At 39.3% G+C, this 27,710-nt stretch overlaps 1 protein-coding gene across 1 annotated transcript; it reads left to right on the forward strand.

Annotated features, from left to right (window-relative positions):
• Positions 1-1,259: 1,259 nt before the first annotated feature.
• On the forward strand, positions 1,260-25,835 carry LOC122165918 (opsin-5-like). The gene is made up of 6 exons (XM_042829307.1): positions 1,260-1,380; positions 7,942-8,147; positions 20,107-20,206; positions 21,279-21,383; positions 24,522-24,745; positions 25,398-25,835. Exons 1-6 carry the CDS (start codon positions 1,260-1,262, stop codon positions 25,833-25,835), a joined length of 1,194 nt encoding a protein of 397 aa, XP_042685241.1.
• The last annotated feature ends 1,875 nt before the right edge of the window (positions 25,836-27,710 follow it).

The following is a 27,710-nucleotide window of genomic DNA, read 5'->3' on the forward strand; positions in this document are numbered from 1 at the left end:
ATAGGAGCACGCAGGCCCGCTTTCTTAAAATTAGGCAATGCAAGCAGCATGCGACTAGCACAGTTATTCCCATTTATCTGTTGATGTGTTTTAAGCATTACTGGCCTCATCCAATGTCCAGTGTTTGTGGGAGACTAGGGTGACTGTTAGACAGAACTCTGCATAAATCATTTCAGTATGTCTACTTTCTTGGAAGCAGTGAACGAACACCATCTGATTTTGGAAGATCATCTCCTACTGATACGAAATGTGTTTTCTTACTATAATCAACAAAGTCCATAGCCATGAATCATCATGACAAGATTATTGTTTTCCAGGCTATGTGCTGTCTTGTTGGATATGGATGATTATTTTATTTTATAGGAATTATAAAGAAAAGTGCAAAATAGAACAGACTGACCATAGAAGCTGTGGATGCCCCATCCCTGGAGGCATTCAAGGCTGGTTTGAATGCAGCCCTGGGCAGCCTGAGCTGCTGGGTGACAGCCCTGCCCACAGCAGAGGACTGGGACTGGGTGGGCTTTGAGTTCTCTTCCAACCCAAATCATTCTGTGATTAAAGACTAAATGTACTCTGAGCTGACTTACTTAAAGCACATGCAACATGTCAAGAAGACAACACCTCATTTTTCAACAGTGGGGGAAAAATCCAACTGTACTTGGAATGCTCAAAATTGGCAGCTTCTTAATAATGTAAAAAGAAGATATGTGGTTCTTAAGCCGTTTTCCAGTAGAGGTCACTTTTTTTTTTTTTTTTAAACCTCTGTGGGATATTTTTCCTCCAAATATCATTTCTTTCATTCTTACATCTTACTTAATTCTTAGAACTAAATTCTAAGGGAATTCAGTGAAGACAAAAAGGCAAAAGTAATGGCATTTCACTGATATATCGATATGCACCACACTTGTTGGTGTGTATGTAAACCTGTAGGTTGTGTGGTCGTCTTTTGTCAGACACACACTCTTCATTCAAGATTTCTGTAAGCAGCAGTAATAAGGATGTGAGGAAATCTGCTGCCCTCACTGGTCACAGGCTTCACAGCCTGTACTAAGAGATAGGATTAGTGAATAAGAACAGGTTGGAAGGCTACAAAGCTCCTGTCCCTTGCAATTTCCTTCTTTAGGTTATTAGTCTCGTTGAAGAACTTCGCTGAATAGTCTGAGCAGAAACAGAAGAAAAGGCTGGATTTATTCTATTTTTCCTGGCATTTGGGACATACCAGGGAAAAGGCAAGCTCTGGGTCATAAGCTTTGCTGAAAATGTCTCTCCAGTTGTCTCCACAGGCACCCTGGAGGAACAACAACATCAGTTTTCTGAGCAGGGAAGCTGCCATCACAGAACAAGGAGAGACCATTATAGGCTTCTACCTACTGGCTTTAGGTATGTACTCTGTCTTGGCTTTGCTAGTGAAATTAAACTCTTGGTAGAGTTTGGTATAAAGCTTGAAGTGAGTCATTTGTCCTTCATCTGTAACAGAACAGAATGTTATGAAGTGCAGCATTTTTCTTCCATTATTATAAGATCAAAGAGGTACGGCCTTATTTTGCTAACACATTAATAACCAATGCAGAATTTTCAAGAAGAAAAAAAACAAGCTTGTAGACTTTACTACTGTTTTCTGAATTTAACAAGTAGGAAGATTTTCAAAAAGGGAAAGTACTCTCTCAGATGTACGTAATGCTTCTTTGCTACTAAGACATGAGAAGACACTGAGTTAATGTCCTTTGATTTCCAGAATTTTGACTGGTGCCAGTCAGTTGGCAATCTAAAGTGCTTCTTGCAGAGGCAGAAAATAGAGCCCTACAGGTTTTTGAATTTTTAAAATATTTCTACTGTTTTTACTTTAAGTGTTTGATGCCCATAATAATTAGTCCCTCAAACAGGATCTCTGGCAGGTCTAAGGAATACAGGTCATTGCCCCCTGTTAGCAGTTTCAGCACCATTTTGGTTCTCCTGCATGACAACACTGTATGGGTATAGTAAGGATTTGAAAATGGAACCCAGTATGAACTCACTTTGATCCCAGCACAACTTTGCATTCTGTTTAAATGCTGTCTACTTGGGACAGACTCAATGCAGGATATAAGCAAATATTAGAAAACATTAAAGAATGCAGGTTTGATAGGTAATCAATTTCCAATTATACATCCTCACGGGAAAATACAAAAATAATAATTTATGACATCAGTTGTTCTAAACTGCACTTTCAAAAATGTTTCTTCTTGAATGACTGACATAAGTAGATTTTTTTTTTGCTTTTCTAAGCTTATCACACGTTGCAAGAAGCTTATTACCTTCAGCTAATGCTTGAAAAAGATCTGTGGATGTTACAATGTAAAATGTTAAGTATTTTAATATGTTTATATGAGACCTTGTTTTTTTATTGGTAGGAAGCAGGGGTGGAGGGAAGTAGTATTTGGAATAAACTAGAGGTCCTTTAAAAAAAAAAAAAAAAAAAAGACTTCTATCTTAATTATAAGCTCAATTGGAACAGTTTGTAAGGTAAAGCAGAGTTGTCCCAATTTATCCCCAATCTGTTCACATGCATGCAACCCCTCACAAATGGCTGCACCATTAGTTAATGAATTAATCAGCTGAATTTAAGACTAGAAAGAACATGGTGGGTCAGTAAGGTCATTCCCCTGCTGTGACAACATATAATCCATTTACAAAGCTATCATGCCTCCTCATATAACTGGCTAAGGCGTTTTGTTGTTGTTGCTATCACTCTTTCAATTGACAGTTTGCTCCTGACTTGGTTCCTCTGCTGCACAGGAACCTTTTCTTAAATCATTAGCTAAAGTGACCACATCAACTTTATCCTTTTTGTCCCTCCTTTCAAATAAATTACTTTTGTTGCCTGCAGTTATCGCCTACAGCCACTCTATATTCCTATACAGGTTATCTCACAGTCAAACTTGTATTCCTGTTCATCAAGATAGTTCTCTTTATCTCCTATTGCAGTGTGTTTCCTCTGTCATCCTAGTCCATCACCCTAGAAGCTTTTTGCTGTTCTAATCTGGATTCACTCTTTGATCACGCACTAGGACTCAAACCAGGTCTCACTATCACCATTCATTAATGTTAGCACCTCTAGCTCTGCTAACCCCTGCTGGTGCTGCCTGTGCATCACACTGGTAGTGCACATTTCTTCCATCAATTGACCAACAGACATTTCTTCCATCAATTGACCAACAGAGGTGTTTTCCTCTGCTGCCCCTGATGCTGACCTCACATCTTGTAGCAAATACATTTTAAAGTACCTAAGTGCCTGAACTTTTACACTGCACAGTTAAATTTCATTAATACCTTATTACTTCACTCTTTGAAGTCCCCTTATTACTTCTGTATGCTATCCAGTCATCTTCTGTTGCTGATAGTTCTTTTCAGCTTTCACTAGCAATGCCATGGCTGCTAGAGCTCCTTCAGGCTACACCAAACCTCTCATGAACACAAACTTTGTTCTGAGGCTGATCACAGAGGAAATGCATTATTAACTTCCATGCATGTATCATGCGTGCTCAGATCCATTTGCAGTATATTTTTACTCCTCACCTCTTTGAGTTAAAAAAAAAAAAAAAAATCCTATACAATAACATACAGAAATTTTATTGAAGCTAGCTTGCTACTTCTACACTGATTTGTTTGGAAAAATATTTGTAGGGTGTAAGCTACTGTTCAGAAATGCTTATTATCACACAATCATTTTATAACCAACTCTTCATCTTCCCTACAGAAGTTGGCTTAAGGACATGCAATAACTCTGTATGAAATATAAATAACTCCGTAATTAAAGACTCTGTAAATGGGATCTCAAGGCCAGTAAGAAAAGCTTATAAGTTTCCAATTGCGTGTGCTGTAAGAGCCACCACAGAGTCTTCCAAAGGACTCTGTAGCATTGCTGCCAAGAAAAATCTTTGAAGAGGGACAGAGCAAATAATCCATAGCAGAAAAATACTGAGGGGAAATTTCCTTTGTAATCCTGCTAAAAGTTTGTTTTCCAGGATTAGACATTTGAAATGTACACAAACAAATAACAAATTTTGGCAGTAACGTTAGTACTTACAGTAAAACTTGTCCCAGCTTATGATGTTGGAATTCAGTGTATTGTCTCTTCCCTGCCTTTCAAGAGTTGTTTGCATACACATTTCATTCCTTTTTATTTTTTTTTTTTTTTTTTTCTATTAATGGAGACAGAGTCCACAGTTCTACTGTCAGTAGCTAGGTAAAATTAAAAAAATTTTAAAAAAAAGCAAAAAAAACCGTTTTTTTACGTTACATTACAATTTATGCTTTATACATCGTAGTCCCAAAACACTTGTCCAGGCATGACCTGGCTTTGAAAATGGACAAATATGAGTTACAACTAAAAGAAATTTAATTCCAAAATATTCTAAATTTTGTAAACAGTTTGAATTTCATCTACTTTACTTCCTGAAGTTTATGGTCCTTTGTAACCAGCTTCATATCCTCTACACATTTCTGTCAGACAGCAGTGCTGATGTCATAAATTAATCAACCTCTGTAGGTCTTGTGGTATTGGTTCTTGACTGCTGTGGATCCTTCTGTTGTACTTTCTGTCATTCGTTCCCATACCTGGAGGAAAAATAAGGAAAGGGTGTTTTTTTTTCCTTAAATATTAATTAGAATTCTAAAACTAATTGTTATTTTCTACTTTTATATACAACTTGTTCTGTGCTCATTTTCCCTAGTTTCACAATTAACTGGGGTTGTTAGAATGAATGATTGACATAACAGGAAATGTCAAGTGAGTATGACAGAATATTTGATAGAGAGCAAATTCTGACTTTCTGTGAGTACTCTTATCACAAAGGCATGCTGAGGGCATTACCAACCTGATCTGAAAACTGGAACAAACCACAAGGCCCAGACTTGTCTTTAAATGGCACATATTTCTGAATGGTGACAGAATACTGTTTGACAGGTGACAGGATGAGTGTTATTTTGGAATGTTACTTGACAACTGAATCTGAAAAGGTGGGAAAGGAAACAAGTCATTCACAAAGCATTCATCCACAAAATGATCACATTTATTGAACAAATAATCTCTCCATGCCTTGTCAAGTTTAAAACATGATGACTCTTCTGCCAAAATTCTCAATGTGCCCTGGGTACAATATTGTATCTGTATAATTAGTGGTGACGATTAAAAGCAGAGCAAAATCATTTCACAGTTAAGTAGATAATGACAGCTTTATAAACTGTACATTTTCCCACTGTTTTAGACTAGAAAACTTTATAGCAGACCCCTCCAGACAGACATTTATGGTCGTGTACAGGTAGTTATACAGTACAGCTTCCCTTCTACCAAACTTAACTATGCAAAAGCATAAATGCAACACAGACAGTGTTGTTCACAGTCCTCATGCACTTAGAGGGAATAGAGGGTATGGCTGCATGCTCAGGCTTGGATGGAATTCAAGCAGGAATCTTTTTTTTTCCCGCATTCTCCCTTAGCGTTTTTCCCAGCTAAACATGTTGCTGTTTTCTGTTTCTTTCAAGAGAGAAGTTTTTGGTTTCCTCAGCCAATCTTTCAGTCAGCTTTCTGCGTGCACTTTTTGCACTGGCTGGCAGACAGTGAGTTGACACGGGGTTTTGCTCATAGAGTTTTGGTTCCTGACTTCCATCACTTGCTGAGCATCCCTGCTGTTCCTGCTCTGCAAGTCATGGGAAACAGAACCAACCCCTTTGTGTGGAGACTGTTGACATCCATGGACTAAAACCTCCCAGGCTGTATTATTCCAGGAGAAACATTACTGCAGAATTCTATAAAGACAAAACACTGTTTTTTAATATTGCTTCCCGTCCTGTTCCTCCTACGTCCCAATGTTTGCAAGTGTGAGTACCAACTGTACTAGTGTGGCTTGAGAAAAGCTCTACTCAGTTCTGTCCTGAGGAGTAAAGGTGACCCCGTAGCTGTTCAATATTCAGTGACTGTCAGCACTCATTTAGTTGTTCTGCTCTGATATTGCTCATCTCACGGCAGCAGCTCACAGTCCTGTCCTGTGTTAAAGAGTGTCAGTAATTTTGTTGTATGCCACTTCAGAATTGCCATCATTCCTCATTGATGAGCCCAGATCAAGACAGCATTACATCTTACGGAGGAATTGCACTGGCTCCACTCTAAACTTTGTTTGGGGTGAAGTGCTCAGTTTCATCCTACCATTTCTCTCTCAGCCACTTACAGGTCTCCACCAGAACCTGCCCTTTCTCACCAGGATTGCCTGAGTTCTGGGCCTGGGTTTTGGTGTTTTGATTTTATTTTTTCATCTCCTTTTGTGAGAGAATATTGCTGGTATCCTGTAGAAGGCAGAGTGGGTTCTCTCAACTTACTCTCTTCCATCCCCCATGTTACTGAGAGTCCATCTGGTGACACCACTCCTCCTAGCACTTCAGCGTTCACAGTTCTCTTTCTGGAATCTGGATTTGCCTGCAGCCTGCCCCGAGGCACCTTCTGCCTGTAGAGCAGCTGAGGAAACTCTGTCTCTCATCCAGAGTGCAATGCCCAATGCTGTGTCTTTACACCATCAGTGTCTGAACATAGTTTCAGAAGTGATCACAATCTTGTCTCTGACATCTGCCTTAGCTGTATTGTTGTTTTGCATCACTTTTTGCTCAGTCTCTTCCTTAAGATCCTTGAAATGAAAGCTTCCATGCCCTCCAGGCTAGGGGGAATTTCAAGGACAGCCTTCCTGTCAATTCCATCATATTGATAAAATTGTACTGTTTTTGAAGGAGGTGAACTTTTGTCTGCCATTTTAGTGCCATGCCTTACTACTGACAGGGAAAATATTTCCCCATCTTGAAAACCAACCCCATCCCCATCTTGAAAACGTTTTGAAAACCATCTTACCTTAGACGATGTGGAGCTGACACACGCAAACAGCACAGCTATCATGGCTGCACTGCAAATTGTGTTCCCAAAGCAGTTTGTCCTCCCTTGCCTTTCTATGCCGGTTAATGATACCAAGACTCGGAAAAATGTTAGAAACAATTCCCAACTTGAGCTGCATTCTGCTGTTGGAAATGAGGCTCCATTAAGAAACATTGTCACCTAGTGGCCAGAATAAGATGTATTTACTGTTGTTGATCTTATAATTATATATATCTATACATAAGTGTGTGTGTCTGTGTGTGTGTGTATACACACAGAAGTATCATTGCATCAGTGTCTACTTCTGGTTAATGCCATATACTGACACATCAGCTCTTCCCAATTCAAAAGCTCTTTAGTGAACCAGACGTGTTTGCTAAGCAAGTGGTTTTTTGGCAATTCTGCAAAGAGAAGTTATTAGGAAGGAAATGAGTCTGCAGAAAAGCTGTTCACAGTGCAGTACCAAGTCTGTCTCTGCCACTGCAGACTCAGGACCACCTCACTGGGATCCATGTAGGTAACCTCACTGCCTTCGTGCTTTGCTCTCTGATTTTTTAGCTTGTGACGCTCACAGGTGGCCTGGACATATGGAGCCCAGCAGAGAAACGCTGTGTTACCATCATGCAGACATATTATGCTTCTTAAAAGAGTTCTGAATGTTCTTGGAATACCCAGAGTTGTTATGCAATGACACATCAAGTTACATTCTCCTTCAGTATGTGTATTTGCATCTTGCTACGTCAGCATACAGTACCAGTGCTCTCAGATAGCAGCTGCTGAAAGTGGTGATTCTTTGACAAACAGAGCAGCAGCATTTTCTGTTCATTCCATTTGATTGCCAGTTATTCACTTATTCTTGCTTTTGCAGTACATCTAGCCACTTAAAAGTGCTTCACACATAAGTTTCCCAATGGTTGAAATAAAGTGTTCCAATTCATTTCTAATTGAACTAAAGGATAGTTAGGAGTGAAATCATACATTTACAGCTTGAACTGATGCTTGTTCGCATTTGACTTCAAAGTGTTGTTTGTTTGTTTGTTTTTCAGGTTGGATGTCTTGGTTTGGAAACAGCGTTGTGATTTTTGTCCTGTATAAACAGAGGCATCTTCTGCAGCCCACTGACTACCTTACATTTAACTTGGCTATATCAGATGCCAGTATCTCTGTGTTTGGTTATTCAAGGGGGATCATTGAAATATTCAATGTCTTCAGAGATGATGGATTCATTATCACATCGATATGGACTTGCCAGGTAAAACTGGATTATACTTAAGTAATACAAGCGTAACTACTTCTGTGTATGTGCTGTGTAAAAGCAACAAGAAAAAAATGCTGATTCGCTTTCCAAAAGGACAGTGTTCTCTTTTGTTACATCCATAAATCTGTGTTTGATTGGGTTTTGACAAATTCTCAGTAATTTTTTCCTACCACAAAGGTCAACATTCCCAACCAGCTGGCTGATGCTATTGTTAAATGCTGCCCTTTGCCTTACAAGAGAATTATGTGTATTCGTACTTCATTATTTGCCTTGTAGAAGCGGGTCAAGAAATCTTAGAGAAGGCTTATATAATGCAAGTTTCACAGTTATTGTACAAAAGCTGTCCTTCTTTTGCTGTTTTATTCCATGTTCTTGTGAACACTTGAGGAGACCAACACTGATCACTTCAATCCACCAAATACTGTAGAGAAGGTTTATTAGTGACTAGAAACCGCACTGTTATTGTTTTCTTGTTTTTGGTTAAGTTTTTCTATAGTGAGAAAAGAATACTTCTATTCTTTTTTTCTTATTTATGTCCTTTTATCTTGGATTTATTTCTCTCTTATTATCTGTGCTTTATATCCTTTTTTTCTTATCTTCGTTTGCAGTGTTTCACTAGGGGACTTGAACTTTTTGTATTTTACAAGGTTATTTTAGGCTTTTAAATTAAAAGAAAGCAAGATAGTGAGTTGACTGGCAGTTTGTATTTCTGGAGGCAGACCTTTCTGTTCCTTCTCCCTTTCCTTCCTTCTCCTACACTCACTAGAGGATACTTAGCTCTCTGTAGGTAACAAGCCTTTCTTCTCCTCTACATGAGAAATTGAAGAGACTAGCTCTGTCTATTTGCAGTAGTTCCTCCTACTTGGCTTTTTGACTTCACATCATACCTCCCTCCCATATTGGAAAGTGAAGGCGTAGGCTCTGGTTCTCTTCAGTTCCTTGTGGTCAAGCCTGGTTGTTGGCAGTTTATGCAGCTTTAAGTTAGCTGTTATGTTCCTGCTTAACAAAGCGTTCAGAGCATCCATGCAGGACTTGAGTACACCCATAAATCACAGCATGCAGCTACTTGTACCAAATTGGTTGCATTCTTGTGCCTGAAGTCTTTGTGGGCTTGGGGTCTGTGGTAGGATAAGTGCCTTCTCTCTACGGCACAATCATCCCTAATCTTGGAAGCAGGAAACTCAGAAAATCCTATTAAAGCAAATTCTGAAATATTCACGCCTACTTAGACAGAATATAAACATGTCTCGTAGATAAATAAGTGCAAGCCTGGCTCCCTGAAGCTGTTGGAAATATCTATGAGAAAGATTATATTTAGTGTGAGTGCCTGTTTCACGGGGGAATCAAAAAGCTGAAACTGACAAGATAGCCTCAGGCAAGGTATAAAGAAGATCACGATGAAGGAAAAGAGAGAGTGAAATAATCCTGTTTTCTTATCTTAGGTATTTATTGTTTTTTATTTAAAGAGGAGCTTGAACTATTGTGCACTGCAGCTGAGAATACTTCTACAGCTTGTGTTTCCTTACTCTGGGAGTGAGACTTCCTGCAGAAACGCTCTGGTTAACCTAAGAGCCATAGCTTCACTGAAAAAAACATTTTGAGTGAGAAATTAAATATATGTCTAAATCAATTTTGCAGAAAAGATTTTATTAAAACGAAGCTCATTATTTCCTCAGCAAAACTCATTATTTCTCTAATCAGAAAACCTACAATTTCAATTCAAAGTCTGCTGAGGATAAACTTCCAGGAAACCTTTTAATTTTCTTGATTAATGGGAGGATTTCAATTCATCAGACAAACAAAGGCATGCATACAAATTGAAAAAACCCACACAGAAACTTAAAGAGATTCTCATTTTGTCATTTGTTTCAAAGAAGGTTGTTGCTACAGTTAGGGAATTAAGTGTGAAGTCTGGGCCTCTGGGTCCAGTTCCAGCTTTGCAGCAGGCTTCCTATGTAAGACAGGGTAAGCCATATAAGCTGAAATTCTGAACAGAGATCTGTGGCATAACAGAAGATCTGCAACCCAGATGGTTGAAAGAAGTAATTTTAAACGACCCTTCTGCTTTTCCCCAGCCCAAGCTCTTCCAGAGGCTGACAAGTCCCTGATGTATTTTGTGTAGTTTAGAGCACGGTCTGTGCAGTAGCTGTTTTGGGAGGGGGTGCTGGTATGTAAAACACAGTACACAGGAATCAGCACTGTGTCCACATCCATTGATTTGCAAGGGAGTACTCTTGACAGCACATTAACAACTTTCCTAAACAATCTGGTTTGCAAAATGTTACAGTTGCTTCTTTCAGAATCTACAGAGGATTATCAAAGTTTAAACTTAACATTTCAAATAAGAAATGATATCACATTAATTGTTAATTAAAAATTCATGGCAACTTGGAAAAGTATTTTTTTACTCCTCATGAATAGCTGAAACTGGTTGTGACTTGCTGAGTGATCAGGATATGTTCAGCAACAAGTAGGGTTTGTCTTGAAAAAGTATTTGTTCAGATGTTTTTTACTTTCTGAAAGTACTGTAGATACCTTTAGGTATTTAGGAAGAGTACAGTACAGAAATAACAAGAAGATTCAGATTTTTTTTTTTTTAAATTGTATGTTTCTGTGCATGCACCGCCAGCCAGCACAGAGCTCATTCTTAAAATGTTCAGCGTTGAACAGGAGTGGGGGTTTATTGCATTATTTTTTCTATTTATAAAATCTGGTGCATTCAAAGCCAGACCAGAACGGGTCTCACATCTGGAACATGGGGAAATAAGGACCTTGGTGCCAGGCAGCTGAAGCCCATCCTTCCATCACGAATGTGTATCTCTTGGCTGCCTCATCTCACTCAAACTCCTAGGCCAGTAGCTGGGATCACAGCGTGACCAACATGCTGTTAGCACGACCCATGTGTTCCCTTCCCCACCTTGGTTGATGTTTCTAGGACCTGAGGACAGCCCCACTTTGGCTTTCTGTTGCTGTCCATTTCACTGAACATTTGCTCCTGTTTGGTCAGTCAGCCTCTGCTGTCAGGTATGCTTAGCAAAACTTTACTTTTCCAAGCTAGCTTGTCATTTCTGTTTATGAAGAAAATTCACGAGCTCACCTCACTTAATCCGCAAAGCTGTTTTCCTTTCCTCTGCCTTGGGCCCTCTTCAGTACCTTCAGGTGACGTTTTTCAAACTGTGGAGTTCACAATTCTTGGCTGTCTCGGATAGAGGGAGTGGGGAGAAGGCAGATAGATACCTCTTCTTCTCCAACAGTCTAGTCTGTGAAAAGTGTAACTAAAGATCTATCTTATGATAAAATGGCTGTCTTGTTTCATTCTTGCTGAATGGGCAAGGTATATTGCTCCTGTATACACATCTCTGTACAGAATCTCCCCTCTGTACAGAACCACTACTACTCTCCCTCATACCAAGCATTATTTTTCTTTCTGGAGGCTTGAAAGAGCTCTGCTTCCAAGAATGAGGCTGCATGGCAGGTCTGTACCCAAACACTGCTCAGCTATATGCTCTGTACAGACATGGTTTTTTTCTCTCATAGGTTTTTTTATCCCTTCTTTGCTGTAACCCTGTGTTTTAGTCCTGATCAGGACAGAGGAAGGAGAGTCTCTGACACATTCATTGTTTGCCTCTTGGCAAATCATTGGTACAGTTCATCTAGTAAATTCAGGTCAGTGAATATAAGCCAATGACCAACAGACATCTGTTCCCCTATCAACCATGTTTATAATTAGAAGTTACCTCAAGATATATTTTTGTCCTTTCTATATGTTTTTTGTTCATATGTTCTGCTGAATTAGAAGTTGCTATGAAACCTGTAAATAATATTGCATCATTTACACGTAGGAAGTAAAGGAATGTTAACTCTCTATTGAAAACACCAGTTTCTTCTAAACCATACTAACCCACCAGCAGAAACCTTTTCTCGTATCTGCTGATCTTTTGGTGAATATAAAAGTTGCAGACTTTAGGAAGCCTTAGTATAGAGGGGGAAGTGTTATAACCTTTCTTATCCCCAGAAGCCGAAAATAGGCTGTGGGGTGCCCTAGAGTTAGAAATGTTTCATAATCCTTATACTTCTATTCAAACTTGCTTCCACTAATTGACTTTGTCTTTTTTTTTTCTTTCGTATGAGAATACAATATAGTTATTTTGATGTTAATTTTATAAATACGTAAGAATTGTATAAGGGTCAAGAAGAATGACTGTTCTTACATGTGCTTGCTTTGTCATCATAGGTTTATTAATTTTTTTAATACTTATTTTTGACTGTTAGTGGAGACCTTGAGTATCTTTTCCTACGCGTAAGATATATCTTAAGTGTGCACAAAGAAGCCCAGGGTTCGTTCAGGGCTGGAGTAGAGAAGGCTTCTGGGAGACCTCACTGTGGCCTTCCAGTACTTGAAGGGAGCTTATAAATAGGAGGGAGACACATTTTTCACAGAGGTAAATACTGATGGGACAAGGGGGAATGTTCTAAAATTGAAAGTGGGTGTGACTGCCTTGCTGTGTGGTTTGGTTGGCTTTGTAGCAGTGAGGAGACTTGTTCTGAATCCTGCACTGCTTTATGTTTTGACGCTGTATGCAGTGCTTCCCTATTTTTGTGAGGCACATCTTGGAAATAATCTAGCAACCCTAGTGAGCTGCAGCAGGCCCCACGTGGCATGTATGCATTGTTTAACTTAGTCCACTTCTGCACTGTTTGCCTGACAGCACCAGCCCTGCATCATATGCGCATCCTGAAAGGAAGCTGTCTGGCCCAAAGTCCAATGTTTCCTAGACTTAGTGCATTTGCATTGAGGAGTGCAGGACAAGCAGAAATGTCTAGGATTTCTTACACCTTAACAAAGTTTTTTGAGTTGAGATGCTGTAGCTGGTGAAGTCTCCAGATGAAATCTCAGACAAACATGGACCTCTAAGAAAATCTGGATGTTTGGTAGCCCTGCATTATTAACAGTGCTGCTCTTGGGCAAGGACATCTCCTCTTCAGAGTGGTTGTCCTGACCACTCACACATGATGTCCTTCTCCTGCTACAGTTTCTCTTCTATAGCCTTGGTATTTGCTTGTTCCAGGGACCATGAAGCATCCCATTCAGCTTCCAGTCACTGCTTCCAGCTGACACTTAACACATCCAGTACTTTTGGTGCGATTGAACACCCAGAGGTCTAATCAGACATTTTCAGGAAGGAATAGTGTTCATCTTTTGTAAACGTTAAAGATGAGGATCTTAAACTCTGAAAGAAAAATTGAAACAGTAGGAAATTCTGAAATTAACAACATGAAAATATATAGGCTCTTTTCAGAAGTTTTGAGGCAAAGGTCTTTTAATCTTGAATAAATTATATCTTACTGATAGAATTTGCTTCCTCAGAACATGCATTAATCTGTACTTTAATTGTAAAACAAAAGATCAATACCTTTTCAACAGTAAGTTCTATAAATGGTCCCACAAATCATAAACCCTAAAGACGTTTATGTTCTTTTATGGAGTGCACTTGAAGGACATAGATTTCTGTCCATTTAATATAACCAGTATAACCAACCAGTCTTTTGACTTAGCTGGACTGGTGACTCTGCTGATTCAATCTGTGATTTTTGTGTGTCTGTAAAAGTTGAGTCAGTGTTTATGTATTAGTGTGTGTGTGGTGTGGTATTCCTCTACATTTTGCGTGGGATGACTGACCAGCAGTAGTACCTCAGCATCAGTGCAACCAGGTAGGAAAGGCAATTGCAAATGGAGAGGATCAAAGTAAAAGGTCACAGACTTTCTTTCAGCTCCTGGTAGATGGGAGAAGAAAATATTAGGGAAATGTCTTCACAGGCACATCTTGAGTTCACTGCTGCTCATGCACGGTGGGGCCAGAATGCACGCTGCAGGAGTACATCCATCCTCAGCATGGCTCTCTGTAGCTGGATGGCTTGGACAGAGGATTCCCATCCAAAGACTGAGGTAGCTCAACCCTGCTTAGTATAAAAATCTCTATCCCAATACCCAAAAGTGTAGCTCTAGGACTGAAGCTGGGACAGAAGAAACCTGAATGTTTCTCTCAAATCATAATGGTACAGGAACACGTCCTAATGTCTATTTAGTTTGTAAGTGCTCAGCTATCCGCCTATAAGACGTAGAAGAAATTAAACCAAATGTAAAAACTGAGTGGAAAAAATAGCTATTGAATAACCTAGTGCAGTGCTGTGGTGTGATATTTCTGCAGTTTTATTTATATATATATCTTATCATTCCTGACATCTCAGTAAGATGAAAATAACCTGCAGTCAAATCATGGAACTGGCACTAAGAGCATTAAGAGATAAAATAGATGTTAAAGGTGCTGAAGAAAAGCTGTGTAACTTTAGCTCTGTATTCAGCTCACCCTAACACACTGGTCCACTGTGAAAGGTGGGATGTGGAGACTGAACTATGTAGCAAATTCAAAAAGTGATGTCTTTCATTTTGCCTGTACTGTGTCACATGATGCCTCTTCTGCACCCAATTTTGTTCTTCCGCACAACTTTTGTATTTAAAATATTGTGAGTACTGGACTGTTACCTCATTCTCTGAGCCTTTCCTTGCATTACTGAGATTTGGATATGGAGAAAAAAATGCAGACATATTAGTGTTCCCTACTTATTTATTTCTGGTCTGCTGTGATGTCATCTGAAGAGTAGTATGTACATTGCGGTCAAAGAGGTAAAAGCAAATTGTGCAGACATCTGTGAGCTAAATTCTAATGAGAAAAATACTTCATCTATAGGGAAGAGGAGAACAAATTTCCTTTGCACAAACAGAATCATTAGCAACATAGAAGATCATTTCAGTGTAACTAATGTGAAGGCAGGGAAGTTATGCCAGTTTTCATTAGTTATGAAATCTTCCTTGTTTTTGCTGTAAATGATTATTTCTGCAGCCAGTTGCAACAAATTAAGGAAGAAATATATTTGGTGCTTGAAAAATGGTGGCTGCTCAGACTATCAGTTTTGGTGTTTAACAAGACAGGCACAGCCCCTCCTGTGTCATCCAAGCACTGCACTGCCTGGTAAGGGCGCTCACTGTCTGACATTGAGCATACAGAGCTGGGAATTCCCAACGCCTGAATTCCTGTTCCTGCACCAGCCTCTCCTTTCACAGGACCTTGAAACAGGATCGAAGAGTAGCTATGTAAGAGGAGATCTCCAAACTGTCATTACTATTTTTTTTCCTACTGTCAGGGTGTATGGGAATCATTGAGTCAGGGCCTGAGCCACTGATTGAGCACCTGGGGAAAGGACTGGGTCAGTCCTGCAAGCACAGGTGAAGGCAATTCAGTTGTGTGACCAGAAGGGGTGGAGCCTGGCTGCACCTCTCTTAGGTCTCATTTAAGGGCTGACTGCCAGTGGGAATGGATCTCTGGTTGGAGATCTCTCTTTTGTGGAGTTTTCCCAGTGAGTCTAGATCCTCAGAGACGGGTGAGTCCTTTTTCTTTTCCTTGCAACACTTAATCTCTCTGTTGTTACACCTCTTGTATCACCTTTCCATTGCGTTGACCTGATTGTTATACAGGGACATAGCAAATTCTTGTCTCTGCCAATTCCAGTTGAGCTGGCACCACTATTAGCCTGCTGTGCATTGTGCCTAGGAGCTTTATGAGCATAAGAATAGCTTCACTGGTAGGCATTCAGCCAACAGTCAGAGGTGACCTTGTATTAACCTGGTGAAAGCTAGGCAAGCAGATTCCTTCTTGCTGGGAAGCAGCACAGGCAATTGTCCATTGGAGAACTTGGAGGGTCACTTGTAATTTCTGGGCTGTGCTAGCAGAGCCTGTGAATGGTCTGCAGGACCTCCTCCTTTGAGAAGCATGTAAACCTACAGAAATGTTAACCATGACCTTTTGAAAAGGCGAAGTTAATATTTTTAAAATGTGACTTAATCTGATATTAAATGATCACAGTTATTAGGGCAGCATTATCATAGGCCATAAAGCCAAGCCTTGCTTCCATGGAAATATGAAGATGACAAAGGTGACTCCTGAGGCTGTTTTCTTCTATATGTTTGGATCTACGCGTTTATAATAATGGTACAGCTAACAATAAGCAAGCAGCCTCTGACTTCATGCCACCAAAGTGGAGAGGAGTTTGGGCTCAGGCCCATTGGAACAAGTTTTGTGCAGCATTGCGTGGGACGGTGTTGGAGTAGTTTGTTATCTAGTGCTAAACTTCCCTGTACAGTAGTTCACAGAAGGACAATGCTAATGCAGCATTTAATTTGAAGATGGGAATCTTTCCACTGGATTTGGATCTGGGTGGCATGAGCTACGTGCTTTGTTTCTTCCTCCACAGCATTAACCCAGAGCCAGGAAGCTGCTCACAAGCATGTGCAGATGTGATTCTTGCATCTGGTGAGGAAGGAAATTCTGAAAGAAACTTATTAAATTCTGTGTGCTTGGTGCAGTTCAGAACCATGTATGTTTTTATGGGCATGTACTACTGCTGTGAGTATAAATTATGACCAGAAAGAGCTGCAACCCTAATAACTGAAAGTCACCCGAAAGTAAGTATAAATAGAATCTCACTAAACCACTATATAAACCTAAAATGACTACAAGAAAACAAGTATTTTGAATTATTTAATATTACTAAAGCCAAAATATAATCTGTGTATCATAATAGCTAGCATCAACTGTATATTTATGGTAAGTGGATAAACAATGAAACTACGTATCTGTAACTGTGTAGTCTAACTAATGCATTCATGCTTTTCCTATATCTTTAAAATATGTGCCACCAATAGAAAGATTTAATCAGTTGGTGAATGCAGAATACTGAGCATCTGATGTTCTCACTTAATGGCTTAAACTATCTAATCCTGTTACATATTAGTTCTCATCGCCTATCAGAAAATTACCTGTTGTGTCAGAGACATGTAATGGATTGGATTAATGTAATCACCTCTAAATAGAGCTACCCTTCAATCCTGCTGAGACGTTTTGAAAGGCAGAATGCAACCATAGCAGAGTAGTGTGATGTGAACAGAAGACTTCATGGAAATTGTGGTGGATTATAACTTGCTTTTGCTTCTTGTATTTGACTAGATCTCAAAGAATTAATTTGAGCACTGGGAGTTTTAAGTTTTACTCTCTACTGTGTAGAGTGATTTTTATCATGAACCTTGGCTGTTCTTCCATTTGACAGAGATTATGTTAAGAAAAAAAATAGTCCTGCTGACATATGATTGATGTACTGGAGGATGGAAGAATTATGTTGTCACTAGTCATGAGATGGTATTTTCTCATTTACTGCAGACTCTCTAAGAATTGTTTTAAACTTTAAAACGTTCTCTGTTATGAATTCCCTACTTTTTTCAAGATGTATTTTCTAGAGATTTATTCGGTGCTTTTTTTGACTTCTGATGCTGAAAGAGGTTTATTTTGAATATCTATCTGGATTACTATCTCTGAACAATCTGATTTATATTTATGAAATTATTTTGAGAGATGTCATTTGATTAATCTAAACATATAGAGTGTAAAAATAATCCCTTTTAAAAAATGACTAATTTCCTCTTTACACATTAACTATCTCAAATAGAAGGGAGGTCTGTGGCTCTGAAGGAAAGCTGACACACCAGTGAAATGGCAGTAGATTCCCCCCTTTGGCCAGAAGAGGGAGAGATGCACCTGGTCTGGCTAACGAGATCACTGTTTCAGCCCAAATTGAAACGTAATAGCTACTTGGGCAAACTGCTTCTGTGCCATCAAACCTTGATTAATACAATAACAAGCTGTATTTTACTCCGTCTGCTGTAAAGGAAAACAACCCTTATGTAGTACCTAGAGATGCATAAATAAGTCTTAAAGGCAGTGAAACTTGGGCACACCCAATCTCATAGCTGGGATTTTGATTGTGCACTGGGGATTCTTATGTTCCCCTACGCTGAAAGAAAGTTTAAGAAATGAATTTGCGTGCAGAATGATCTTTCTCTACTGTGGGTTGTAAATAGCATAACAAGAATATTAGTGAGATTGGTCTTGAGTTGTGTCTTGGCTTCTAGGTAACATAATAAGCCAGTTCTGTGAATATCCACATAGCCAAAGGAGCAGGGTGGGTATAGCACGGAGAGAAAACCTTTTAAAACTGCTAATTTACTCCTATTTCTTAATGGGTAAAAAGGAGAGAGAGCTGATGGATCAACTTGGTGTAATTCTCACATTATTTCACATAGTTCTGACAATGTCTCGGTCCTAGGAACTGCAGTGATTTAAGGAAAAGTGTATTTTAGCAGAGCACCAGTTCAAAGAAAACATTTTGGCTTGTTCTTTCTTATGGTGATAGGAGTTTGTCTTAAATGGTAAAGGGTGTTTCTAAGCTCGCTTTGCTCCCTAGGTAAGTAAGTGTGCCTATGGGGTATTGAAACTGGTGACTGAATGTAATTGTCTTGTTTTGCTCTGACATGAGGGAATGGGGGATGGAACAGCTGTAGTCAGATTTGCAGGTGACAAAACATACCCTGATGTATTTCAGGAGAAAAACATCCAGTTTCAGTATACTTTCTATACTAATGGGTACACATTACATATGTTCTCCTACTGTATTAAATCTCATAGTCCTTTAGGTTCAACTTCAAAAAGTGCTTCTTTGAATCATCCCTGAAATACTGCTTCCTTTTTAATCTAAAAACTAATGTGATTGGTTAAGCTTATGCAGTGTGGTTTTTCAGTAGCCCTTGGCCATGCTTTACTTTCTTGCTTTTTATGATGCGTTGTTAGAGCAGGTGAAGTGGTGACAGCTGCTTGCATTACTAAGGCTAATGAAATGCAAAGCTCATTTTTGTATCCAGGTGTTTTGCTAACCACTAAGCCCAGAGTGGGCAAAATTCAGCCAAGTGCAGACAGTAGTACATAGCTGAAGCACCCCAAGTAGTTTATTTTCTCATTTGCATTTATACACCAAGTATGAGTCAACTGTATCTGGAGCATAGAAATACTTGGCTTGGTGCAGTAGCAAGATTTGATGGTGAGAAAAAACACCAGTGAAAGAAATAGTGAACTAGTCTTTCCTAACCCTTAACCCAATTTAATTTATACAGTCTGCCATGATCTCAGCTTCAAGCCTGGATTAAAGCTCCAGATTCAGCTCTAGGGTAAATTAAATTCCATGGGAGTTGTGCCATTCACACAAAAACAACGTGTTCCTTTGGAATAATGATGTGCCTCCCCTATGATATTTCTACTGCTTGAATGCCAAGTCAGCCTGGTGACACTTGCTCCCTGTTCCCATCTCCCTTGGTGTACAACTGGTGCCTTCAAGAGCTCTTCTACTCTGGCTGGTTTGGTACATTACTGCAAGCTTTCAAAAAAACACTACCCTCAGCATTTTGCCTGGATCATTTCCTAGTTCAGATTGTGTTCCTTAGCAGATGGCTACATCCATCCTCACCAGTCAGCAGCAACCCCGTTCCTATAACTAGTACTTGGTAAATAGCATGTGGTCAGTAATCTAAGACTCAATCCATTTGGATGATTTAGCTTTGGATGATTTTACTTCATATTTTGAAAAGCCCTTGTAGCACAGCCAAGCCCACTATCTCCTGTGTTCTTCTCTCTTTGGCCTTAAGTTCATGGGTTCAGTTTGCATTTTTGCTGTACCTCAGTGGACATCCAATGCCTTTTTGCACACTTGGGGTTTTAATTCATTTCAGCCTTTTTCTCTTGGCAAGTCATTTCATGGAATCATGCATGTGAGGGTGTGTTTGCATGTTTATTTGACGCACATTACAGAGCACTCTTCTAATTTTTGAACATTTACTTGCTCACTGATCCTATAGAAGATGACTGCTCCTGCCATCTTGTATTACCATGCTGGTTGGGTTGCTGGATAAACTTTTGAGAGCATTAACATGAAAATGACAGGAGCAATCCCTGCAGTTCTTTTCCCTCTAGGCACTCTGCAGTAAGAGAACACTCTGTACTGCTTTGTTTTTCAGGTTGATGGTTTCCTCACACTTCTCTTTGGCCTGGCTAGCATTAACACCCTCACAGTGATCAGCGTGACTCGCTATATAAAAGGCTGCCATCCTGAGAGAGGTAAGGAATAAAGGCAGATCCAGTTGTGCTTTCATTGAATTTTGCTGTAACTCTGTTCTCCTTTCAGTTACAGAATTTACCAGATACAAATTAGATGCACTGGAAACCGTAATATAATGTAGTCAGGTACTTGTAGTTTCCATGGAAATAAATAGGAAGTATTACTTTCAGAGTGACCTACACCCATATTCTATAAATTTTCTCTGGTCCAGCTTTCACCACCCTTAGACAAGACATTATCAATTTTCACGCCCTTATTATGACTGGTTTGTACCACCCCCAAGCGAGAACCTATTAGTATCTGCATTTAAAGCTTGGGTAAACTATGGATACAATATATGAGTTTTTCTTTCTATTAGCGTGAGCAGTATTAGCTGTGAAGAGATTATTCATGGAATCTTTTTTCTTCTACAGGAAGTTTGCTTGCAGGTTATAGTGATAAGTTCATTTCACCTCCATTTTGTATTCATAGCTTCATAGGATGCAATGTTTAAAATGCACACTTCTCTTTTGCTCTGCTGTATCACACATTCATTGCTAGTAATTTATCTTTGGGTGTTGAGAAAATCTGACCAAGTACTCAGTATAATGTTACATAAATGTTAAGGAACAGAGATGGGTGGCTGCATAAGTATTTTATTGGAAGACAAAGAAACGATCACCACATATGGCAACAGCGGAACAGGCTGAATCATTTGTACCGTGTGGCTAATGAAGTTTGAGCAGATAGTATTTTTTTTTGCTCTTTTTTAACAGTGAGAACTTTGAAATAAATAACAAAATCCCATGAATTTAGACTAACCATAATCATTTCTGCATGAAACATATTTCTTTCCTTCTTTTTACCAAATTGCAAAACACAGCTCCAACAAAGAACGTTGTATTTCTGCAGCAGTCAGCAAACATTGCCTCTGATAAATAGCCACACAGTCCCACTGCTCCACAAGTGAACTCAAACACAAGCATTTGCAAATTTAAGCTTTTCTTATAAATAAATAGCTTTATATTAACTTTTTCTCAGATAGCTGTGTTTTCTTCATTATTATTTTCTGGTTAAATCATCTCATTGCAGCTCACTGTATCAGCAACAGCAGTATGACGGTGGCTATGGTCCTCATCTGGATAGCAGCCGCCTTCTGGTCAGCAGCTCCACTGCTTGGCTGGGGTAGTTATACAGGTAACAGGTATCTTTCAGTTGTACTTATTTGCCACTTCTCCACTGAACTGAACTGAGATACTTACCCTTTTTTCTTCCTGTTTGTGATTAAACCGGATTGATCAGCAGCAGAACTGAGAAAAGTAATTCATCAGGGAAGATGGATGTGCAGTGTTGCCTGCTTTGGTGTCAGCTATAAAGAGATTTCTTGAAGATATCACAGGAAATACTTGGATCAAATGTGTATTATCTCTGGGGGAAAAAATGGGGCCAGAAATATTTGGCATGGTTAAGCAGTGAGATAAAGGAAATGATCAAAACACATCCTTCAAAAACTGTCAAGATTAGGAAGCTAGAAAATAATTCAAGTTCCAGCAAGTTAAACTTGAAACTACAGTAAAGCAAGCCCGAAGTTTAAACAGTTTAATGAAATTATGAAAACTACCACAGCAGAGGAAGACAATGATGTCAGTCAGCCCAAGAAGTGATGAGGGTACAAGATAAGGCCATAGGGAAAAAAAAAGAAAAAAATTAATTTGCTGACACTGAGGTAATTCAATGGCTAAGATCTATTTGCACACTAGAAAATTTCATTATGGGAAATAGTTGAGAAATTGTCTCAGATTAAGTCTCTAAACAAACCAATACAATAATTTCAGAGCTAACGCATCTTAAGTAAACCCTCATCTGGGGGAAAAGCAAATGAAAACACCCCTAGCTTTTAAAACAGTGCTTACCTCCTAGGGAAAAAAAAAATAATGTGGATCTGGGTTTTATAGGTCTATGAAACATGAGCACAATAGGGAGAAAACAAGATATAATTAGAAAACAGGTTAAAATATAAAATCATAGATCTCTGGTGTGACTGAAAAGAGGTTGTAGAAAGACAACCTCTTACGTCTTGTATTTCAAGACATATAGGTGGAGATTTCTTCCCATGAAGAAATAATGGCAGCAATAGCTAGGAACTAAGGCTCTGAGACTCCAAGATCAAGGGCAAGGCAGAAGGTTAGGGCCAGGGCAAGTGTTAGAAAAAGACTAAAACCAGCACTGCAGCATGCAAATATTTATTAAATAAGCTTTGAGTTATTTCTGTACTTCTGAAGGATGTATGTAAGAAAGCACCCATTTCCAATAACCTTGAGATCCCCTTCCCAAACTAAACTGTTAGCGGAGTACTAGGCCCAGTGAATCTTCTGTTTGAGACAGGACAACTGCTCTAATTTTATGTAATGTTTTTTGCACTCTAGGTATATCTTAGAACTTGGGTGGTCCGGATGTGTCATTTGCTCTGCACTTTGCAACAAGTGCTTTGCACTCTTGTAGCAACATGAGATTTTGTATGTACAAGAATCCGATTAGCTCTTTATCTGCAGGTTTTCTTATATCAATTTTTGGCCCTAACTTGGATCCATGGACCCCATGTAAGGATTTCCAAATGCCCCCTTGGATCCTGCTTGTAATTTGGATTCAACTCCCTGACAACAGTCTTCAAGACAGCTTCTTTGAGAGCTTCTCCCTGTTGAGAATAAGGGGTGCTTCAGATTCCTCGTTTATCTGACTCTCAACACATTTTCCATAGAGGGATCCACGAATACCTACCTAGGTAGGAGTCCAGCAGAGCATGACAGTGACAGCCAGACCACAGCATAAGGTGCTTTTCTGCCTCCCACCTGTCACTTCTGCACAGCAGCTGCGGAGTTCTCCAGGCCCCCACTGACTTTTGGAAATGCCACTTGCTGGTGCTCCTGCAGAGCAAGGGAAACAGAGCTTTCAATTCTGACATAAAAAAAATCTGCAGGATTTTCTTCTCATTCCAGTTGGAAGACGCTTTCTTTTTTTCCAGTCAAAAGTTTCCACAAGCCAGAAAATAAGAATTAAGTCAGAAGTTTCGGTTATCTTTTTGAATAATATCTTGGGATCTATTGATGAAAAAAGGCAAAGGAGACCAAAAAAAAGTTTCTATTACTGAGCATAGCCAGAAAGCACTGCCTAAAGCTTTTGGTGTTAAAAATATCGAGCTCTTTTTGATGAGACTCAAAAGAGATTTTAATCTTTTGCTCCTTTAATTTATTCTATCTGAAACTCCCTCCTATCACCCATGAGGAACTAAGAGTTTTTTTTTTTCCATTCAGAATCATCACTGGATGTCAGTGAGAAAGCTGTTGTTAAATCATGCAGGCTTCACCTGTACTGCATTTTCAGGACTTGTTAATACCTGACTTTTTAATTTTTGTTCATACTTCAATTATTCACTTTATTTCCATGGTTGTCAGGGGGAAAAAAGAAAGAAAAACAGCCATCCCTCCACCAACAAAAATCCACGATTCACAAACTATAGGCAATCCTTAATGCTGTCAAACTCAAGGTTTCTGTCAGGACACATTTATGAACACATCAAAAGAGACTTGATAAGCCAACTGTTATTCATAAAAAGCATTTAAGCATAGACTGCTCTTCATTCCCATTGCCGCCGCCTTAGCTATCTGATCACCTACTGTCCTTTTGTAAATGCCCCTAGTTGCAGATCCTGCTATTTGCCTGACATTGTTTTTAAGAGCTGCAGCTCCTTTGTAGTTGCTTTCCACTTAGAAAGACATGAAACATTTTGCTAAGTACTTATATGCTTCATTTTCCCATAATCTCTATTTGCTTTCATTTCTCCCACCACAATAAAATTTTCAATGCCTTTTTTCTTCTATTAAAAAAAACAATAAAACCACCACTGAATATTTTTATTTCTTACTTTATTATGCAAGTAGTGACTTCTTACATGCAGCATATTGTATCTTTACAAGTGCCTGTTATGCTGCTACAGTGCTCACCTTAGAAAGCTACTTTTTAGAGGCATTTCAAATAATAAAAGGTAATACTCTGTAGTATTAACAAACTAAATTAATACCCATTTTCTAGTGAAATGTCCTGAAACAACAGTTTGTAGGTTATGGATTTACACTAGAAATCTAAATAAGACAGAACGATAATATGGATTAAAATTTGTAAAGGTATATAGCAGTACTTGAAAAATTGGTTGTCACAGCTTGTTAAATTAGAAAGGTGCTTAAAGGATGTAAAATACAGCATTAAATGTAATAAATTAATCATACAAAGCCAGATAAATGTTTTAAAAATGCTTAACAACTCACCTTCGTTTTCCAGATCGCATGTATGGAACATGTGAGATAGACTGGGCAAAGGCCAACTTCTCTACAATCTACAAGTCCTACATTATCTCCATTTTTATCTGCTGTTTCTTCCTACCTGTAACAGTCATGGTCTTCTCGTATGTGTCAATTATCAATACTGTCAAATTAAGCCATGCATTAACAGGACTCAGTGATCCCACAGATAGACAGAGGAGAATGGAGCGCGATGTCACCAGGGTAAGTCTGGGCTTCATATCATGGGATTTATCTCAGCAAAACCTGTCTGTCCAAAAATTGATCTCAACTAGGACAGAAGTGAACAAAACTCATAGCCCCTATTAAACTTCTTTGTAATCATCACTACTGAGTCTGAACTGAGTGAACATAAGGATTGTTTAGAACTCCCTTGGTTGCATAACAATTGTGATGTTGCTACATCACAAGAGAAAAATAATTTAAATATAATTGGAACAGTCCATACACCACAAACACAGAAGTTTAGTTTGGCATATTCTCTTTCAGAAGAGATGTTACTTCTGAGAATACACACAAGTTACAGGGGAACTTTCAAATTACTTATCCTAGATTGAAATCTACACCAAATCTCCTAAATTCATAAAAAACCTATAGGGAACTGCAGCTGTTTTTGTTCCATTAGGTGAGGCACTGCTCATGCACACCTCATGCCAAGTGAGATATACAGCTTCTAGGCACAGCTGGCACCAAAGAAAAGTTTTTGCGTCTCTGTGCAGTCCTGTAAGCCGTATCTTCAGGAGAACCTGAATGTTTCCTTCCAGATCAGTTTCTAAGCTATTTTTCCCCCAGTGTATTTCATCTCTGATGTAGTCTTCCAGAATAAATTTAAGACTGTTTTCCTTCTGTCTTTCAGGTCTCTATTGTTATTTGCACAGCCTTCATTATTGCATGGTCACCATATGCTGTCATCTCTATATGGTCTGCATATGGTCACCCTGTGCCCAATCTTACCAGCATCCTTGCCAGTCTGTTTGCTAAGTCTGCCAGTTTCTACAATCCTATAATCTACTTTGGAATGAGCTCTAAGTTTCGGAGGGACATTTTTATCTTATTCCATTGTGCCAAGGAAGTCAAGGACCCTGTGAAGCTCAAACGTTTCAAAAACCTCAAGCAAAAACAAGAACCTTCTCAGAAAGAAGACAAATACGCAGCAGAAATGCATCCTGTACCGAGCCCCGATTCTGGTGTGGGAAGTCCAACCAACACCCCACCTCCAGCAAACAGGGAAGAGTATTTTGGTATTCTTGATACACCATCTACTAACCCTGACATCGAATGTGATAGACTCTAAGTTTTATGGCCACTTAACACACGCACCCACCTTTGTGTTCAGGAAGACCCTCTTCAGATCACTGTCTGAGTGATCTCCCAACTCCCAGTCCATCTACTTCTTTCTGTAGCACTGAGAACTACAGAACTCAAGCACATCGGGTGACAAAGAGATACTTACCTTCTGTGTGGGTACAGAATGCTACAAAACACATTTCAACACGGGCAGCACACATGGTACCTGAAGCATTCAATTTTCACACATATGAAAGAAAATGAAGGCTCACTTGTGAAGAACTGGCGTTAGCTAGCAAAAAAAAATACTGTTATTATGTTCCTGTCCCAATTTTATTAATCATAAGATTACATTTCCAAATCTGTTTTTTAATTCCTCAGCAGTCCCAGGCATAGAGGATCTTTTCAGCTCTTTGATGCAACACAGACCCCACTCATAGGAAAAGATGGGCCCACCTGCTGCAGAGCTGCTGCTCCAGTTCTGCAAGTTGGTAGGCAAAGCTGTTCCTCCCTGGACACAGGGGTAGAATGGGCATGCCCACATGGGTATGCAACAGACTACCTGCCCAACTCCACATGTATCCATGCAAGTGCAAGGCACTGTAGATCTTGGTATTCTGTCGCTGCAGGTTTAACAGCATCTGTTTGTTTCCAGAATTATTTCCATCTTCCCTGACTCTTCCGGTGAGCAGGGCCTGGCTGTAGCATGCACGTGCCCAAAAGCTGGCTTTAACTTCCTGATGTGTCTCTCTATCTCAATTGCTTTTCTGGGTGACTGTGAAGGTGGAGCATGAGATGGTTTGCAGCCACTGAAACCAATGACAGTAAGAATAAGACAGTAAGAGTATTAAGAAAGTATGGCATCAGTGCTATTTACAAAATAGTCTAACAACACTTTACTGCTGCTGTTAAAGTTTTTGTACCTACCTACCATGGGAAAAAAAAGAAAAAAAAAAAAAAAAAAAAGACTTTCAGATAAATGCAAGTAGCAACAAAGGATAGCTATTTTAATAGCAAAACTATAGGATTAAATCAGCAGTGAGAATATCCGATACAATAACATCCAATTATTCCCTCAATTTAATTTCACAGAATGAAAGTAAGGAGGCACATGTTCATAACTTCCCATCTTAGGAATTCACTGAGCACGCAGATTTCCATCACATTGTTTTTGTTTTAACCCTGGAAATTCTGTGTCTTCATTCAGTGCCATCTGCATGAAAAACAAGGGTGGGGGGGGGAAAAAATGAAATTATTTGTTGCTAACCTCAGCGATATTTATGACCTACGTGGAATCTTTCACCCTCAGCATATGCTAAGATGTAGTTGTTTTCCAACAGTTCGTAACTTCCCCAAGAAACACATTTGGAAAATCAAAGCAAGCCCACCTTCATTTCCTCCATTACTCTATTTGTTTTGAGAAAAATCACTTGTGTTTTGAAGTTAAAAAGAAATAAACATTTTAAGCAACAGTTGGGAACTGTTTCCTTTCACAACCACAGATCTGAACTGCAAGAATATTCATCCCCATGGAAAATTTTGAGATACGGGTGCTATTTCATTACCATAAATAATTAAAAGCAAATAAGTAAACTGTTGACTTCCAGATAAAAGCACATGCCATAACTGCAGAAACAGATGAAGCCATTTAAGGCAAACCCCTGTCACAGCCAGATGAAGCAGGCAAGGCCAGTCAAAGCTGGCACAACATTTTAAAAGCTTCTATGTCTAAACCCAGATCCTCGTTGGCAGCCTCACTGGACTGAGCTTAGCTACTGCTGCACCCACCCACAGGTCACTTTGAGATGAGTGCCGTGCATCCTTTGGGTGCAGCTCACAGAGGTACCTACAGTGACAACCGCTCCAGGCACTGGCAATAGCC

The sequence above is a fragment of the Centrocercus urophasianus genome, unplaced genomic scaffold (assembly GCF_019232065.1).
Source record: "Centrocercus urophasianus isolate 14NV4802_14NV808 unplaced genomic scaffold, USGS_Curo_1.0 seq_10, whole genome shotgun sequence".
Classification (NCBI taxonomy): Eukaryota; Metazoa; Chordata; class Aves; order Galliformes; family Phasianidae; genus Centrocercus; species Centrocercus urophasianus.